Source organism: Uranotaenia lowii, chromosome 1 (assembly GCF_029784155.1).
Source record: "Uranotaenia lowii strain MFRU-FL chromosome 1, ASM2978415v1, whole genome shotgun sequence".
Lineage (NCBI taxonomy): Eukaryota > Metazoa > Arthropoda > Insecta > Diptera > Culicidae > Uranotaenia > Uranotaenia lowii.
In genome coordinates, this window is record NC_073691.1 from 183935506 (window position 1) to 183954516 (window position 19011).

The following is a 19011-nucleotide window of genomic DNA, read 5'->3' on the forward strand; positions in this document are numbered from 1 at the left end:
GAAAATCATATCCAAGCAGTCCGAAAATTAACATATCAAGAAATCATAGACAGCCATGAGCAAACCAAAAAAAAAAAACACCCCTTAAATTGACACGTTTATAAGCGAACTAATCATAAGAAAATAAAATACAAAATATCTCGGCGCCCAAACTAATTTCGTATTCCGGTACGATTCCGTTCTCTTGTCTCTCCTCTATTTTGCAGAAAGTAATGACAACCACTACTCATCGCTGAGGGTGAGTGAGCTGCTGATGCGGAAGGTGAGTGAACCCTTTTTTTTGCTTCTGCTGTTCGTTCTTTCCACAGATTTCCTTTTTGGGGTGAATATTATCTCGGAGAAGCGGGAAAAACTTATTTATCAATAAAAGGACAGAGGGTTTTCTTGTGTCCTGCGCAATGGCCACCGGACCAGTCGCTAACGATATTTTGGCTTGAGGGAAGAACTCGTTCTTGTTTATTTTCGTCTGTTGAGTAGTCGTATTACATTGGAACAGACAACACCGAATCAGACGTTGCCAGTTTGAAAAGCGTAACATTTGTTGTCTCCAGCGATAAAATTTTGAGTTTATAATTTTTAATCTAAAATAAGCCTCTATCTTAAGGTTGCCAGATTGCCTGGATTTATCCGGGTTTGCTCGAGTATTTTAAAGAAATTTGACAAAAAGTCCGATCCAGCCTGGTTACCCGGATTTCATTAATAAATAAATCCAGGATTTTGCCTGTTTTGTTTTACTTTATTTGACAAAAAAAAGTGTGTTTTAAAAAATTTGATTTTGAGTCCAAAACGAAGCACGTTTTATAAAACTTTAATGAAAGGTTTTTTGAAAGCCTTAAAAACGATTTACAAACTGCTGATGAGCTATGATGAAACAAATGATTTTTTCATGTTCTTTTTTCTTAATTTGTGTTGAATAATTCTTGGGTTTTGACCTAATTTGTCCGGATCTTGGTAGGATAGTGTTGGAATAGAATGCCCGGATTTTGCCAGGTTTTTAGATAAAATAGCCCGAATTTATCCAGCCTGGGTACATGCTGAAAAATTCTGGAAACCATACTGTATCTAAACTTATTTATTTATTTTTTTTTCGGAATTCCAGATTCAGAATACTCATACTTGTCGTGAACTGACGATTAAACTGATTCAAAATTCAGAATCTCGCTTTATCTATTCTATTCTATTCTATTCTATATTTTTCTCTTATTCGCTTTATCTATTTCAGTGCTGCCACAAAAAAATTTTGTTTTTAACTTTTATTTTTGTTCTGTCCATTCTTCAGCTCATCTCCACATTTCTTTTCAACTCTAATTTGATGAATGATAAGAAATTTTCAACAGCGGTTCGTTTTCAATATGATTTTCTTTATATTTTTTCTATTTCATTTGTTCATTCAATAAAAAATCAAGCTTCGTTTGAATTGAAGTTATCCAATGAGCTGAATTCCTTTTTCGGAAATCCTTTCCAACCAAACAAAGCAGAAGCCTTTCCAATTTGCGCTTTTCCAGCCCGTCTTATTTACCGGAACTGGAATCATTTTCGAACAATCAGAGCAGCAGCCTTTCAAATCTGCGCTTCTACAGTCCCTCTCGATTATCGAAACTCAGGGGAATGGCATCCCTATACCTTGTCATTGAATTTTACAACCATCAATACCACCATCAACCATCAATTGGAGCAAAACAAACCTGACATTTGACTGCCAAGGACCCGACTGAATGTCAAATCCTAGAGAAGTATGGCTGTTTGCACACTAACACAACAATCATTCTAGTTTATCATTGGTTGAAATTTTGACTTTTTCAACACTGAACTTCTTTGAGAGGCAAACACCATAAACGTATCTCCTTACGGAAAAGAAGAAAAATATTCTTGCTCGCAGAAAGAAACAGGTTGCCATCCTCCTGTCGAAACTGGCATCATTTTAAAACAAACGAAGCAGCAGTCTTTCTAATTTGCGCTTCTTCAGTCCGTCTTATTTACCGGAACTGACATCATTTTAAAACAAACAGTGCGCCTTCCGAATCTGCGCTTCTTCAGTCCATCTTATTGAGGAGAACAAGAAACAAAATAAAATTTAGCAGAAAGTTTGTAATGAAAAATTAAAATTTGTAATAACGGTTGTCTTCAAATTCTGAACTTGTTTGGTTACATTTTTTTAATAAAACCCCATTCTAAAGACGAGGTAGGGTGTTCTTGTGTCAAGATTTGAGTTCCAATACAAATGTTTATAGACATGTTAATCTAAATTTACGTTTAAAATTGGTATCAATTTGGAAACGTCACATAATGTCATGATATAAAATGTCTTAAGCCTTGAGTTATTTAGTACTGAATCTCATTGGAGGGGGGCTAGTTTTCTGACATGTTTATTAACTTTTATTGTTAAACACCTTTCAGGGAATCTAGATATTTCCCATTACAACGGCAAATTCATTTCTTGAACTGGAAATTTTCTCGAAAAAAATCTCCATGGGAAGGGGTGTATTAAAAAAAATTCTGCTATTCGTAATTCGAATCCTATTTTCGAAACTTTTTTGCCAATAAAAATTATTCAGCTTGTTAAATTTGATTTTAAAAATTTAATATTTATGCATTTTTTTGTTGGAACTAAACTTCAACGGAAAATGGAAACATTTTAAAAATTAAATCGAAATAATATATTAAAGTATTGGTAACGTGTTTTTAATTTACGTGCAATGGTATACAAACTAATAGACAGTGTACGGCATTAGAACGCTGATCGCTTATTAAGGTGCTTTTTTTGATAATTAGAAAATAGATTTTCTCTCCAAATTTGTGGTGAACTATCGGCTATTTATGCATGCTCCACTACAGACAATTTGACAAGCAAGATGGCTGATATAAAGCTTTCCTCAGATGGTGGAGTTTTTTTTATTCTGTAAGTTCATCAAAAAATAAGAGAGATAATAATTTAGAAAACTTAAAATAAGCGGCCTAACAAGTGATTATATTTTTAAAACCAGACGTTGCAATTTAAATACTCAGCTAGCTAACATTTATCTAAATTTCAATTTGAACTTATTTGGTAGGTACTTTCTTTTAACGAAGAAGGGGGACGTATATCTATGGGTCATTCCATGTCAAGTGTGCACAGCGAAAAGAAAAATCTTATCGAAAATTCACGAAACTTGGCCGAAAGACTTTCTGAGGCCTTTTTTCATAGAAATTTTATATTTTTTGTTTTTCTTTATTTGAAAAAGGATACAATTGCTATGATTATTTGAAAAAAAAAAAAAAACAAATTATCCTAGCTTACAGGAAATCGTAACTCGTAACGTAACTCAAAGGTCTGGAGTTCAAATTTCAGTCGAAGACATGTTTTTTTCGTTTTACTCAAATTACTTAAAATCGTTTATTTTACTTTTTGTGGGAAAATTAAACGGTTGGAATCTTTTCATTGTAGGTTAGACTGAGTCGATTTGGGGTCATTTTTGAATTTCTCAAACCATGGGGTCTAAAAAGCTTCATCTTAGTCCAAAACTCATCCATGATTTTTTGCAGAATTTTTAAGTAACGTTTACATGAGTATATTTGAACTTTTAGGTTTGTATGGGAAAATTGAATATTTTGTACTGAAAAATCGACTTCATTTTGGTTTCTTCTGTGGAAACAGGCCAGCTGACAGTCAATTTATAAAACTCCTAGAGGAAATTTTCTGCTGAACAACTTCGTCGAAGACCGTAACTTCGTATCTTATTAGGCAAAAAAGTTATTAGCTGTTAAACAGAGGTATGTATTTTCGCATTGATAAACAATAAATTCAATTGACATCCCTGCAGGGTGCCTAGCGAGGTATTGCATGGCTACTTTTCATGCAATTCTTTGCGACTTTCCAGCAGGGCTGTCAATTGAATTTATTGTTCATCAATGCGAAAAGACATACCTCTGTTAAACAGCTAATAACTTTTTTGCCTAATAAGATACGAAGTTACGGTCTTTAACAAAGTTGTTCATCGGAAAATTTACTTTAGGAATTTCATTAATTGGCATTAAAACTGTCAGCTGGTCCGGTTCCACAGAAGAAACCAAAATGTAGTTGATTTTTCAGTACAAAATATTCAATTTTCCCATACAAACCTAAAAGGTCAAATTTACTCATGTAAACGTTACTTAAAAATTCTGCAAAAAATCATGGATGAGTTTTGGACTAAGATGAAGCTTTTTAGACCCCAGGGTTTGAGAAATTCAAAAATGACCCCAAATCGACTAAGTCTATTGTAGATATATATCCCCTCCAGTTTTGCGGCTATTTGCTATTATGGTAAGTTTTATACAATCTTTTCATCGGGTTTATTTGTTTGAATAATTCTGTTGTTCCTGTGATATACCTTCTTAAATGTTAGCTGGAATGTTTATCCTTTTTTTGGACGGCTTTCTCAATTATTAAAATTGATAATATGGGATATTTTAAAGGAACGATCATTATAATTTCAAACTTTTACCTCTGGTAGGAGCATATTTTTAGATTTTTTCAAAGAAAAACACAAGAACGTAACACGTAACACGTAACACGTAACACATTCGGCAAGTCTGTTGTCTCCTGAGCCGATGTCCGTGAGTTCGAGCACAAGAGTAAATATCGAACACAGTTGTACCGGATAAGTTTTTCAATAACGATCCGCCAACTGCAACGTTGATAAAGTCGCGAATGCCATTAAGATGGTAAAATGACTTTAATCGAAAAAAAAACTAGCTGACCCGGTGTGCTTTGCTACACCTTCTAACAATTTATGAATTATTGAATATTAAAAATTATTATAGGAATGTTTTTATGGCTTATGAACTACCATAAAAACATTCTTATAACATCACATTCCACATTTGACTCCATATGTTGATACGTTTACAAGATATGCCAAATGAAAAATGAAACAAAAATGTTTCCTTTTCAACTTCGCCCTGAATAAAGGAAGGGTTTCAAATACTTCGTACGCAAACAACCTCTCTGATTCCCTTCCTATTCACCACTATTTGAAGGAGGTATGCGTTTCCTATAATCATACCCATTTTTTCGTACTCAAAATCCCTTCAAATCAAATCTGGTTTCATTGGATGATAAACTCTTAAGCGATACGACCAAATGATATGAAACACCTCCTTTTCTCGTTTATCCTCTCTGCAAGCTGGAAGGGTTTGTAACGATCATAGAAACATATGTTGTTTCCAAATACCTTCCCATGCCAAATTTAGTTCCATTTGCTTGATTAATTCCCAAGTTATACTAACTATATTGTATTAGGGCCCCTTGCCCTTCCTATTTACTCACTGAAAAAAGAGTGATGTATGAAAAACTAATGTAATTATTTTTCCAAGTGATTTTTTGTCCATTTTTTTGATAAGTTCTTGAGTTTTGCAAAAATTTGTATGGGAGCCTCCACCCTCCCTTCCAATATCTCCAATTGAAGAATGGAGGGGTTTCAAACAATCATATAACCATTTCTCATATCACATGTATACTAGAGTGCCCCAAATGACCCGACTTTTGAAAAAGTTATGCGCCGCAGGCTAAAATTGATCTTTGGCCTAGTACAAGATGTCATGCCAAATTTGGGCGAGATCGGATCACGGGAAGGGGTCGCTCAACGAGCCTGAAGTTTGTATAGGATTTTGAGACATTTTGTTCGGGAGAAACATGAAAAACCAATTTTTCATCAATGATTTTGGTTTCCGTCTGCCGATTTCTTTCAAAAACGGATTTTAAAAATATTTCATTCGAAGACTTCATATCGATAAGAGTTAAGATTAAAAAGTTATTAGGCTTCAAAAATCAGCTAACTTTTTTAACGGTGGTATTCAGCACCAGTGCTGCAAATAATCAGTTTCAGCTTTCAATTTTCAATTGAATTTACTGCAGTGTACGCTCAGTTCATTTCCATCCGCATTCATCAGATAATGAACAGAAAGCTCAATCCCGAAAGCACTCTGCATACTCATTCACGAATCGGCAACATCGGTGCTCAGTATACATTCAGGCTCTTTGCAGGTTCATGAGATTATCCAATCTTCATTTTCAGTATCAAGCAAACATTGCTGAAAGTGAAAAAAGCTCGATTCGATTATCATTAAGTTTAGTTGAATGGTGACAAAGCTTGTTCGATGCACTAGACTTGCGGAAATTGAATTATTACTGCTGAGATTCCTATTTTTTAAGGATTTTGATAAGGAAAAAACGTGATAGTGTGTAGAGGTGGGAAGGTTGAGAAATAAGTGTTCGGATTGGCGAGAAGAACGCTGGCGAGAGAGCGTGTGGGACGAATGTGGGGGACAAAATTACGATAACATGTAACAAAATTAAGACACAAATATGACAAAAATTTGGCAATAAAATCACAAAACATGACAAATGTGGTAAAGTATGACAAAATTATGACAAAAAAAAAAGTACAAAAATCTGACAAATATGACTTAAATTTTACAATATAATAGAAAAAACCAACGCAACTCTGTCGAAAATATGACAAATGTGATAAAAATATGACAAATGTAATAAAAATATGACAATTTTTTTTAACAAAAATGACAAAATTTTGGAAAAATATAACAACTGACAAAAGAGTGACAAATATAACAAAAATATGACGAAATATTGGCAAAAAAAACTCAAAAATAAGACAAGCGTGGTAAAAATATGACGAATATATAACAATAAATCTTATATATAAAAATGGAGGCGTTTTCTTTGTGATAACATCACGTATGAATGGTCGGTCGGAATGAAGTGAAATTTGGTATCCGAGGGTTTTTTGGGTCAGAGATGGTTTGTATAATAGTTTCAAGAATCTCACTTTTTATGAAAGGGGGGTCCCCATACAAAATTATCTCTTCACATCTTCTAATATATAAAAATGGAGGCGTTTTCTTTGTAATAACATCACGTATGAATGGTCGGTCGAAATTTGGTATCCGAGGGTTTTTTGGGTCAGAGATGGTTTGTATAATAGTTTCAAGAATCTCACTTTTTATGAAAGGGGGGTCCCCATACAAAGTTATCTCTTCTTCACATCTTCCTATATATAAAAATGGAGGCGTTTTCTTTGTAATAACATCACGTATGAATGATCGGTCGGAATGAAGTGAAATTTGGTATCCGAGGGTTTTTTGGGTCAGAGATGGTTTGTATAATAGTTTCAAGGATCTCACTTTTGATGATAGGGGGCCCCAATACAAATTAAACTTTATTTGTTACGATTTCCATAAGAATATTTTGGCGAGCACAATGCAGTTAAGGACGTGTAGATGAAATTAAACATTTATTACGATTTATACTTTAGAAGGTAAAACGAAGTTTACCGGGTCAGCTAGTTATATATAAAAATGGAGGCGATTTCTTTGTAACAACATCACGTATGAATGGTCGGTCGAAATGAAGTGAAATTTGGTATCTAAGGGTTTTTTGGGTCAGAGATGGTTTGTATAATAGTTTCAAGAATCTCACTTTTTATGGAAGGGGGGTCCCCATACAAAATTATCTCTTCACATCTTCTTCTTATATATAAAAATGGAGGCGTTTTCTTTGTAACAACATCACGTATGAATGGTCGGTCGAAATGAAGTGAAATTTGGTATCCGAGGGTTTTTTGGGTCAGAGATGGTTTGTATAATAGTTTCAAGAATCTCACTTTTTATGGAAGGGGAGTCCCCATACAAAATTATCTCTTCACATCTTATATATAAAAATGGAGGCGTTTTCTTTGTAACAACATCACGTATGAATGGTCGGTCGAAATGAAGTGAAATTTGGTATCCGAGGATTTTTTGGGTCAGAGATGGTTTGTATAATAGTTTCAAGAATCTCACTTTTTATGGAAGGGGGGTCCCCATACAAAATTATCTCTTCACATCTTATATATAAAAATGGAGGCGTTTTCTTTGTAACAACATCACGTATGAATGGTCGGTCGAAATGAAGTGAAATTTGGTATCTAAGGGTTTTTTGGGTCAGAGATGGTTTGTATAATAGTTTCAAGAATCTCACTTTTTATGGAAGGGGGGTCCCCATACAAAATTATCTCTTCGCATCTTATATATAAAAATGGAGGCGTTTTCTTTGTAACAACATCACGTATGAATGGTCGGTCGAAATGAAGTGAAATTTGGTATCCGAGGATTTTTTGGGTCAGAGATGGTTTGTATAATAGTTTCAAGAATCTCACTTTTTATGGAAGGGGGGTCCCCATACAAAATTATCTCTTCGCATCTTATATATAAAAATGGAGGCGTTTTCTTTGTAACAACATCACGTATGAATGGTCGGTCGAAATGAAGTGAAATTTGGTATCTAAGGGTTTTTTGGGTCAGAGATGGTTTGTATAATAGTTTCAAGAATCTCACTTTTTATGGAAGGGGGGTCCCCATACAAAATTATCTCTTCACATCTTATATATAAAAATGGAGGCGTTTTCTTTGTAACAACATCACGTATGAATGGTCGGTCGAAATGAAGTGAAATTTGGTATCTAAGGGTTTTTTGGGTCAGAGATGGTTTGTATAATAGTTTCAAGAATCTCACTTTTTATGGAAGGGGGGTCCCCATACAAAATTATCTCTTCACATCTTATATATAAAAATGGAGGCGATTTCTTTGTAACAACATCATGTATGAATGGTCGGTCGAAATGAAGTGAAATTTGGTATCTAAGGGTCTTTTGGGTCAGAGATGGTTTGTATAATAGTTTCAAGAATCTCACTTTTTATGGAAGGGGGGTCCCCATACAAAATTATCTCTTCACATCTTATATATAAAAATGGAGGCGCTATCTTTGTGATAACATCACGTATGAACGGGCGGTCGGAATGAAGTGAAACCTTGTATCCGAGGGTTTTTGGGGCCAGAGATGGTTTGTATAATAGTTTCAAGAATCTCACTATTTATAGAAGGGGGGCTCCCATACAAAATCTGAAACGGGACATAACTTGAACAATTTAAATGCGATTTTCATGAAAACTGATTCACGAGCACAAAGAAGTAAAAGAACTGTAAACATTTTCCAACGATTTATTAAGTTACGGGTAAAACGAAGTTTACCGGGTCAGCTAGTTTATAATTAAAATAACAAAAAAAAATTAAATTGAAGGGACAAAAATGTCGTCAAACTATATAAAGTTATGATAAAGTGATAAAAATATGACAAATGTCAAATCTTTCAAATTGTTGTCATTTTTTACCAAATTTGTCATAAGTTTGCCAAGTTTTTTTTTCATTTTATTGTTAATTTTTTGTAATGATTTTGTCATATTTATCAGATTTATGTCATCTTTTGTCTTATTTTTACCATATTTGTTATATTTTTGGCTAAGGTTTGTCGAGTTTTTGTCATTTCATTGTTAAATCGAAGTCATATTTCTGTCTTAATTTTGACATTTGACATTGTCAGATTTTAGTCATAATTTTGCAATCTTTTTGTCATGTTTTATTATTGTATTGTTTAAATTTCGCTTTATTTTTGTAATATTTTTATTTTTTTTTGTCCTATTTTTATCACATTTGCCAAATTTTTATCTCATCTGTCAGATTTTTGTCATGTTTTTGTTATTTTTTGTCATTTTATAGTTAATTTTTTGTCATATTTAGGCCATACTTTTGTCATATTTGTCAGATTTTGGTCATACTAAATATTGTCATAATTTTGTAATTTTTCACCATATTTATTACATTTTGTCAAAATTTTGTCATTTTTTGACCACAATTGTCAAATTTTTGTCATATTTGTCAGATATTCGCCATGTCGTCATCAAGCAATTTATATTCATCTCTCTTCCCGTCCCCTCTGAATAATCGTATAGTCTTAGCGAATTTCCAATCGTGTTTTCTTTTCGAATCCAATTTTACATTTTTTGAAAATGACAAAAACAAATGCCTACTGAAATTATCAGCAACTTTCGTTGACACTGATTGAATGCTAAAGCTACATTCACTGATCGTATGCAGTGAGTGACAGAAACGCCTAAGCGAAAGACGCTTTCGTAGCAGTCGAGTGAAACAAGTTAGTTCGGGTTTACGAGTAAGCTTTCTACTGACTGATAGACATACTCGCAAAGCTTGCCGTAGGTACGAAGATGACCGAGCCGATCAGAAGCTTTTATATTCGTTGACTTTTCTATTCCGTTCTTTTCAGTTCAAGCTTTTTACACTGATAGAAAATCACAGTCAATATCATTCGTGCTTTCAGAAAATTTGTAGCACTGTTCAGCACTGCTAATGAGGCGTCAATATGTTTGACCGCCTCGACTCATTAACCTTTTACCACAAGTTTTTTTTAGTTCTTGAGTTGGCTTTTTTGACAATGCTTTAACCATCATACGTTTCTCTTCGAAGGTCTAAATGCCCCACAATATTATTTTTCACAACTGTTTTCGCAACTTTGCTGAGGACACAAACTTTCTAAATTTATTTGTTATTCTCATTGTGTGACAATGCGATAAAATTCGTGCGATTATTAGCCCATACACCGTTCACGATATATCAAAGAAATGCGGAAAAAATCACACATTCAATTGCAAATAACTCATCACAGTCAACTCGTATCGCGTCACAGTCTTCTACAAACTTGTTTGTAATTGTTTAAACTTCAATTGAAATTCTGAGGTTTCTAGCATACTGGAAAAATATTTTAGAACTCATAGGGTGAAAGTATGTCGATTTTTCATATATGTATTTTGCCGAAAATCTCCATACAAATTTCAAGTCCTTTGCGCCAGCTCGTGCTTCTGCCAAATGACCTGAAACTTTCAGAAAGTCATTTTATCACCTAAAGGCACCAACCTAGGGGGTGCTGCGTGGAAAATAAGGATTTTTTTTTGTTATGGGCCAGTCTAAACAGATTGAAGACCGTAAGAAAATTTCATCTGAAATGCGATAAGCTTATGAAGGGTATTTTGTTTTTAACAATCCCGTTCTGTAGAGGGTTTTTTTTTTGTGAAATATACAAATTTTAACCATTATTTGATTCTTTAATATGTGAAAACCATGAAATTTACCTTATTTTCACTGTTGTAACCAAACTTTTTGAAACTTATGGGATGAATAAGCCCAGAAAGAAATCTCTAAGAAAAACGCGAAGTATTGTTGAGGAAACTGAATTTAATTCATGACATATGTATTGAGCCTGAATTGAAATGAAAGCCTGATGAGCCTGATCATATAAAGAAATTTTTTTTTTTAAATCTGTACTGAATCTCGGAAATCTTTCTGCTGTACATACACAATATGTTTTTAAAAGATGTTTGTCAAACATGTCTCAGTACTAAAATTTAGCCCGCATGTTGAAAATCTTGGCCACCTTTGATCTAGTATGTAGTTTGATTGTCGAGAACTCGGTTTCAGGACTTGGTAAGAAAATTTTAATTGAAATGTGAGTTAGTGACAACAAACGTGCTTGATAAAATCAAAAAGTATGTATTAGAAGTTGAAAAAAGTATTTCTTTCGAAATTTTTGCACTGCTCATAAAAATTCATTTTGAAGCTGGTTTGAAGTTGTTTAGCATTTTATGTAAACTTTTAGTTAACTTCCTAGTTCTTTTCGCTACGTAAAAATTGAACTGAAAAGAAGTCGTATCTGTCAGAGGCATGTTATCCGAACTTTTGGTTGCTTGGGTTGTCTCTTGAAACCTAAAGAATCGTGGCCCGGCTTAAGTATAGTGATTTGTACTCGGAAAACAAGTTCCTGCTTCAAACTTGCTGCATTAGGTATTCCGCTCGGTTCGTGCTCTGCAACAACACACGGCCATGCAAAATGATGGCGACGAGCATCATCAAGTTAATCTCCATTTTAAATTGTTAGTGCAATCGCATGTATGCGCGAATGCAGTCCGCAGGAATTTACATAAACGATCCACTTCACCCGACTCGAAGTGCAAATGCGACAGACGAACAAAAAAAAAATGGAAGAAGAGATTGAAACGTCTGTCTACATTGTATGCGAAAAGCGGACACGGTTCAACGCATGCGATGCAGCACACTTATGCAGCCGAAGCGAGAAATACAAAATGCAGACCCCCCGTCCCTCTTCCATCTTTCTTCCATGTTGTTTTCCTCTTCACAGTCAGCTTGTGAGGAGGAAAAGTTGGCCTAAAGTTGAAAACTGTCACGCCGAGTTGAGTCCAACATTTTAATGGTGCACCTCTCACAGGGCAGCTGTGAAATCGTCCGTAACTACTACAAGTAGAGAAAAAAGAAGGAGGAGGGGGGGCTCCCTTACTTTTCTTTCCGTTCGTGGGCGCCGTCGCGAGGAACAGCAGTAGCAGCAGCAGCTTGTTACACATTTCGCAACAAAGAGTTGCACTTGTCGTATCGGTTTCGGATTGTCTGCCACTGTTCGTTCCACATCTTAAAAAACGAAAACCGAAAACAAGAAGCGATATCCAAGTTGACCGACAGCGGGGTGAGATTGCGTCCTGTTGAAACCTTTTTCAATAACGGTAAAACGAGATGGCTACTAAGACGGCGACGAGAAGAACTTCGTCGTTGGAGCAAATCAATGCACCGCCATCTTTGATTGGATGATGGTGCGAGAAGTGGAGCGCTGAGGAAGTTCATCCACTCCATACTACAGATTTTCCATTATCGACCGACCCCAGACCGACGACAATCAAGTGATCGAATTATGAGAAGCGTCTGGAAGTTGAGAAACTGTAGCCTCCATCATTGGCGATAGTTTGAGAGAGTGTGTGTGTGCTCTTGTGTGGGTACGTGTCTCGGAAAGATTTCGTTTCGAACGAGATCGTAAAAAGCTCCACTTAATTGATTCATTAGCATCTGTTTTTCCGGTTGCTGCTGCCGTTGGCCAAGTCTGGGTTAGCGATAATCGGTTATGTGTGACTGGATGACCTAGGGCCAGGCCCCAGAGATGGAGGAGAGTGGATCAAAAACCGTAACCGTTTTTTTTCCAGTCTCGAACTTCAAACCAATTAAAGAACCGAGAAAGGCTTGATTGAGGATTTCAGATTAAAAATTCATAATTGAAATTTAAAGCTTAGAAATTTGGGTGGCAGAACTGTCACATTCAGGTTTAGGAACCTACAAAATCCGGTAGACGAATTTCAAATTATTTATTTAAATTTAAACAAGACAGTTTCTGTAAAATAAACAGCTCAAAGACACTTGTCAAAAGGTTGCCAGAAAGCCACTTGAAACTGATCTAAGCTGCATGTTGAAGAAAAAAAAATACAATCTCAAGAGCGAGTTGGTCTGTCGCTGCTAGGATTAGCTCATCTCGGATGAGATTGACGTCGGATACACGAGAAAACAAATACTAACTAGGACGTGGCTGCTTAGCCGCCAACCGACCCAACTAAGTGGATCATGTTTATTTTCGTTCGTCGCCATTTGTGCTGTTATTTGTGTTTGGTTCGATTTCAAGCCATCATCATCGCTAGAAATGGCCCCGGGAGGGCTTCACCTCAAAATGGTTCCACCGACACGAACCAGAAGAGAGATTTCGACATTCTGCTGCCGGGCGGCAGTACTTTATTAAATATTTTAAAATTCTTGACATGTTTTTCGAAACCCCGGGACAACTGGCGACGGTGTGGTTCTCGAAAAACGACACAAAACAATCCTACGACGAACGAAAATCTAGCATTCTCTTCTTTGATTTGCCTTGTTTCTTTTTGTTCTGCCAGCAGCCAGATCAGGGTTTGTACGACATGACTTGTTTCGGAGGGTTCGCCTCAAAGTTCTACCATCCGACGACGTCTCATCCAACCCTCTCCTCACAAAATTATGAATTGGCTAGCAGTGTTTTCCGATGAAATCACAAGACAGCATCTTTTCGTCGCATCATCATCGTCGTCGTCGTTGGCGTCGTAAATTTAAACCAACCGGGTGCAACATCAACAGATTCAATTTTATCAAATTTGACAATTTCGTAAATTTTATAAATTTTGACAATTTTGTCAATTTTGTCAATTTTGTCAATTTTGTCAATTTTGTCAATTTTGTCAATTTTGTCAATTTTGTCAATTTTGTCAATTTTGTCAATTTTGTCAATTTTGTCAATTTTGTCAATTTTGTGAATTTTGTGAATTTTGTGAATTTTGTGAATTTTGTGAATTTTGTGAATTTTGTGAATTTTGTCAATTTTGTGAATTTTGTCAATTTTGTCAATTTTGTCAATTTTGTCAATTTTGTCAATTTGGTCAATTTTGTCAATTTTGTCATTTTTTAAATTTTTTCAATTCTGACAATTTTGTCAATGTTGTCAATTTTGTCAATTTTGTCAATTTTGTCAATTTAGTCAATTTTGTCAATTTTGTCAATTTTGTCAATTTTGTCAATTTTGTCAATTTTGTCAATTTTGTCAATTTTGTCAATTTTGTCAATTTTGTCAATTTTGTCAATTTTGTCAATTTTGTCAGTTTTGTCAATTTTGTCAATTTTGTCAATTTTGTCAATTTTGTCAATTTAGTCAATTTTGTCAATTTTGTCAATTTTGTCAATTTTGTCAATTTTGTCAATTTTGTCAATTTTGTCAATTTTGTCAATTTTGACAATTTTGTCAATTTTGTCAACTTTGTCAATTTTGTCAATTTTGGCAATTTTGTCAATTTTGTCAATTTTGTCAATTTTGTCAATTTTGTCAATTTTGTCAATTTTGTCAATTTTGTCAATTTTGTCAATTTTGTCAATTTTGTCAATTTTGTCAATTTTGTCAATTTTGTCAATTTTGTCAATTTTGTCAATTTTGTCAATTTTGTCAATTTTGTCAATTTTGTCAATTTTGTCAATTTTGTCAATTTTGTCAATTTTGTCAATTTTGTCAATTTTGTCAATTTTGTCAATTTTGTCAATTTTGTCAATTTTGTCAATTTTGTCAATTTTGTCAATTTTGTCAATTTTGTCAATTTTGTCAATTTTGTCAATTTTGTCAATTTTGTCAATTTTGTCAATTTTGTCAATTTTGTCAATTTTGTCAATTTTGTCAATTTTGTCAATTTTGTCAATTTTGTCAATTTTGTCAATTTTGTCAATTTTGTCAATTTTGTCAATTTTGTCAATTTTGTCAATTTTGTCAATTTTGTCAATTTGGTCAATTTTGTCAATTTTGTCAATTTTGTCAATTTTGTCAATTTTGTCAATTTTGTCAATTTTGTCTATTTTGTCAATTTTGTCAATTTTGTCAATTTTGCCAATTTTGTCAATTTTGTCAATTTTGTCAATTTTGTCAATTTTGTCAATTTTGTCAATTTTGTCAATTTTGTCAATTTTGTCAATTTTGTCAATTTTGTCAATTTTGTCAATTTTGTCAATTTTGTCAATTTTGTCAATTTTGTCAATTTTGTCAATTTTGTCAATTTTGTCAATTTTGTCAATTTTGTCAATTTTGTCAATTTTGTCAATTTTGTCAATTTTGTCAATTTTGTCAATTTTGTCAATTTTGTCAATTTTGTCAATTTTGTCAATTTTGTCAATTTTGTCAATTTTGTCAATTTTGTCAATTTTGTCAATTTTGTCAATTTTGTCAATTTTGTCAATTTTGTCAATTTTGTCAATTTTGTCAATTTTGTCAATTTTGTCAATTTTGTCAATTTTGTCAATTTTGTCAATTTTGTCAATTTTGTCAATTTTGTCAATTTTGTCAATTTTGTCAATTTTGTCAATTTTGTCAATTTTGTCAATTTTGTCAATTTTGTCAATTTTGTCAATTTTGTCAATTTTGTCAATTTTGTCAATTTTGTCAATTTTGTCAATTTTGTCAATTTTGTCAATTTTGTCAATTTTGTCAATTTTGTCAATTTTGTCAATTTTGTCAATTTTGTCAATTTTGTCAATTTTGTCAATTTTGTCAATTTTGTCAATTTTGTCAATTTTGTCAATTTTGTCAATTTTGTCAATTTTGTCAATTTTGTCAATTTTGTCAATTTTGTCAATTTTGTCAATTTTGTCAATTTTGTCAATTTTGTCAATTTTGTCAATTTTGTCAATTTTGTCAATTTTGTCAATTTTGTCAATTTTGTCAATTTTGTCAATTTTGTCAATTTTGTCAATTTTGTCAATTTTGTCAATTTTGTCAATTTTGTCAATTTTGTCAATTTTGTCAATTTTGTCAATTTTGTCAATTTTGTCAATTTTGTCAATTTTGTCAATTTTGTCAATTTTGTCAATTTTGTCAATTTTGTCAATTTTGTCAATTTTGTCAATTTTGTCAATTTTGTCAATTTTGTCAATTTTGTCAATTTTGTCAATTTTGTCAATTTTGTCAATTTTGTCAATTTTGTCAATTTTGTCAATTTTGTCAATTTTGTCAATTTTGTCAATTTTGTCAATTTTGTCAATTTTGTCAATTTTGTCAATTTTGTCAATTTTGTCAATTTTGTCAATTTTGTCAATTTTGTCAATTTTGTCAATTTTGTCAATTTTGTCAATTTTGTCAATTTTGTCAATTTTGTCAATTTTGTCAATTTTGTCAATTTTGTCAATTTTGTCAATTTTGTCAATTTTGTCAATTTTGTCAATTTTGTCAATTTTGTCAATTTTGTCAATTTTGTCAATTTTGTCAATTTTGTCAATTTTGTCAATTTTGTCAATTTGTCAATTTTGTCAATTTTGTCAATTTTGTCAATTTTGTCAATTTTGTCAATTTTGTCAATTTTGTCAATTTTGTCAATTTTGTCAATTTTGTCAATTTTGTCAATTTTGTCAATTTTGTCAATTTTGTCAATTTTGTCAATTTTGTCAATTTTGTCAATTTTGTCAATTTTGTCAATTTTGTCAATTTTGTCAATTTTGTCAATTTTGTCAATTTTGTCAATTTTGTCAATTTTGTCAATTTTGTCAATTTTGTCAATTTTGTCAATTTTGTCAATTTTGTCAATTTTGTCAATTTTGTCAATTTTGTCAATTTTGTCAATTTTGTCAATTTTGTCAATTTTGTCAATTTTGTCAATTTTGTCAATTTTGTCAATTTTGTCAATTTTGTCAATTTTGTCAATTTTGTCAATTTTGTCAATTTTGTCAATTTTGTCAAGTTTGTCAATTTTGTCAATTTTGTCAATTTTGTCAATTTTGTCAATTTTGTCAATTTTGTCAATTTTGTCAATTTTGTCAATTTTGTCAATTTTGTCAATTTTGTCAATTAGGTCAATTTTGTCAATTTTGTCAATTTTGTCAATTTTGTCAATTTTGTCAATTTTGTCAATTTTGTCAATTTTGTCAATTTTGTCTATTTTGTCAATTTTGTCAATTTTGTCAATTTTGTCAATTTTGTAATTTTGTCAATTCTGTCAATTTTGTCAATTTTGTCAATTTGGTCAATTTTGTCAACTTTGTCAATTTTGTCAATTTTGTCAATTTTGTTATTTTGTCAATTTTGTTATTTTTATCAATTTTGTCAATATTTTTCGATTTTATCAATTCTGTCTTTCTGACTTTCTGAATTTCTGATTTTATGAGTTTCTAACTTTCTAACTATCTGAATTTCTGAATTTCTGACTTTCTGACTTTTCGTCTTTCCGACTGACTCGCTGAGTTTCTGAGTTTCTGATTTTCTGACTTTTTGACTTTCTGAATTTCGGAGTTTCTAACTTTATGACTTTCTGACCTTCTGACTTTTTGACTTTCTGACTCTCTGACTTTCTGACTTTTTGACTTTCTGAGTTTCTGAATTTCTGACTTTCTGATTTTCTGACTTTCTGACTTTCTGACTTTCAGACTTTCTGACTTTCAGACTTTCTGACTTTCTGACTTTCTGACTTTCTGACTTTCTGACTTTCTGACTTTCTGACTTTCTGACTTTCCGACTTTCTGATTTTCTGAATTTCTGACTTTCTGACTTTCCTACTTTCTGACTTTCTGACTTTCTGACTTTCGGACTTTCTGACTTTCTGACTTTCTGACTTCCTGACTTTCTGACTTTCTGATTTTCTGGCTTTCTGACTTTCTGACTTTCTGACTTTCTGACTTTCTGACTTTCTGACTTTCTGACTTTCTGACTTTCTGACTTTCTGACTTTCTGACTTTCTGACTTTCTGACTTTCTGACTTTCTGACTTTCTGACTTTCTGACTTTCTGACTTTCTGACTTTCTGACTTTTTGAATTTCTTATTTTCTGCCTTTCTGACTTTCTGACTCTCTCACTTTCTGACTTTCTGACTTTCTGACTTTCTGACTTTCTGACTTTCTGACTTTCTGAATTTCTGACTTTCTGACTTTCTGACTTTCTGACTTTCTGACTTTCTGACTTTCTGACTTTCTGACTTTCTGACTTTCTGACTTTCTGACTTTCTGACTTTCTGACTTTCTGAATTTCTGACTTTCTGACTTTCTGAATTTCTGACTTTCTGGCTTTCCGACTTTCAGATTTTCTGACTTTCAGACTTTCTGACTTTCGGTCTTCCTGACTTTCTGACTCCCTGACTTTTAGACCTTCTGACTTCCTGACTTTTTGACTTTCTGACTCTCTGTCTTTCTGACTTTTTGACTTTCTGATTTTCTGACTTTCTGACTTTCTGACTTTTTCACTTTCTGACTTTCTGAATTTCTTATTTTCTGGCTTTCTGACTTTCTGTCTTTCTGACTCTCTGACTTTCTGACTTTCTGACTTTATGACTTTTTGACTTTCTGACTTTCTGACTTTCTCACTTTCTGACTTTCTGACTTTTTGACTTTTTGACTTTCTGACTTTCTGATTTTCTGACTTTCTGACTTTCTTATTTTCTGCCTTTCTGACTTTCTGATTTTCTGGCTTTCTGATTCTCTAACTTTCTGACATTCTGACTTTTCAACTTTCTTACTTTCTGACTTTCTGCGTTTTTGACTTTTTAACATTTTGACTTTCCGACTTTCTGATTTTCTGATTTTCTGACTTTCTGACTTTCAGACTTTCTGACTTTTTAACTTTTTGAGTTTCTGACATTCTGACTTTTGGACTTTCTATCTTTCTGACTTTCTGACTTTCTAGCTTTCTGACCTTCTGACTTTCTGACTTTCTGACTTTCTGACTTTCTGACTTTCTGACTTTCTGACTTTCTGACTTTCTGACTTTCTGACTTTCA

At 33.1% G+C, this 19011-nt stretch overlaps 1 protein-coding gene across 2 annotated transcripts in view; it reads left to right on the forward strand.

Annotated features, from left to right (window-relative positions):
* The first annotated feature begins 205 nt into the window (after positions 1 to 205).
* LOC129739926 (homeobox protein abdominal-B-like) overlaps positions 206 to 19011 on the forward strand; it is a 67157-nt gene continuing 48351 nt past the window's right edge. For both annotated transcript variants that reach the window (XM_055731479.1, XM_055731486.1), the window contains exon 1: positions 206 to 262. In XM_055731479.1, coding sequence (XP_055587454.1) covers positions 254 to 262 — 9 coding nt within the window. In that variant the 5' untranslated portion in view covers positions 206 to 253. The remainder of the gene's footprint in view (positions 263 to 19011) is intronic.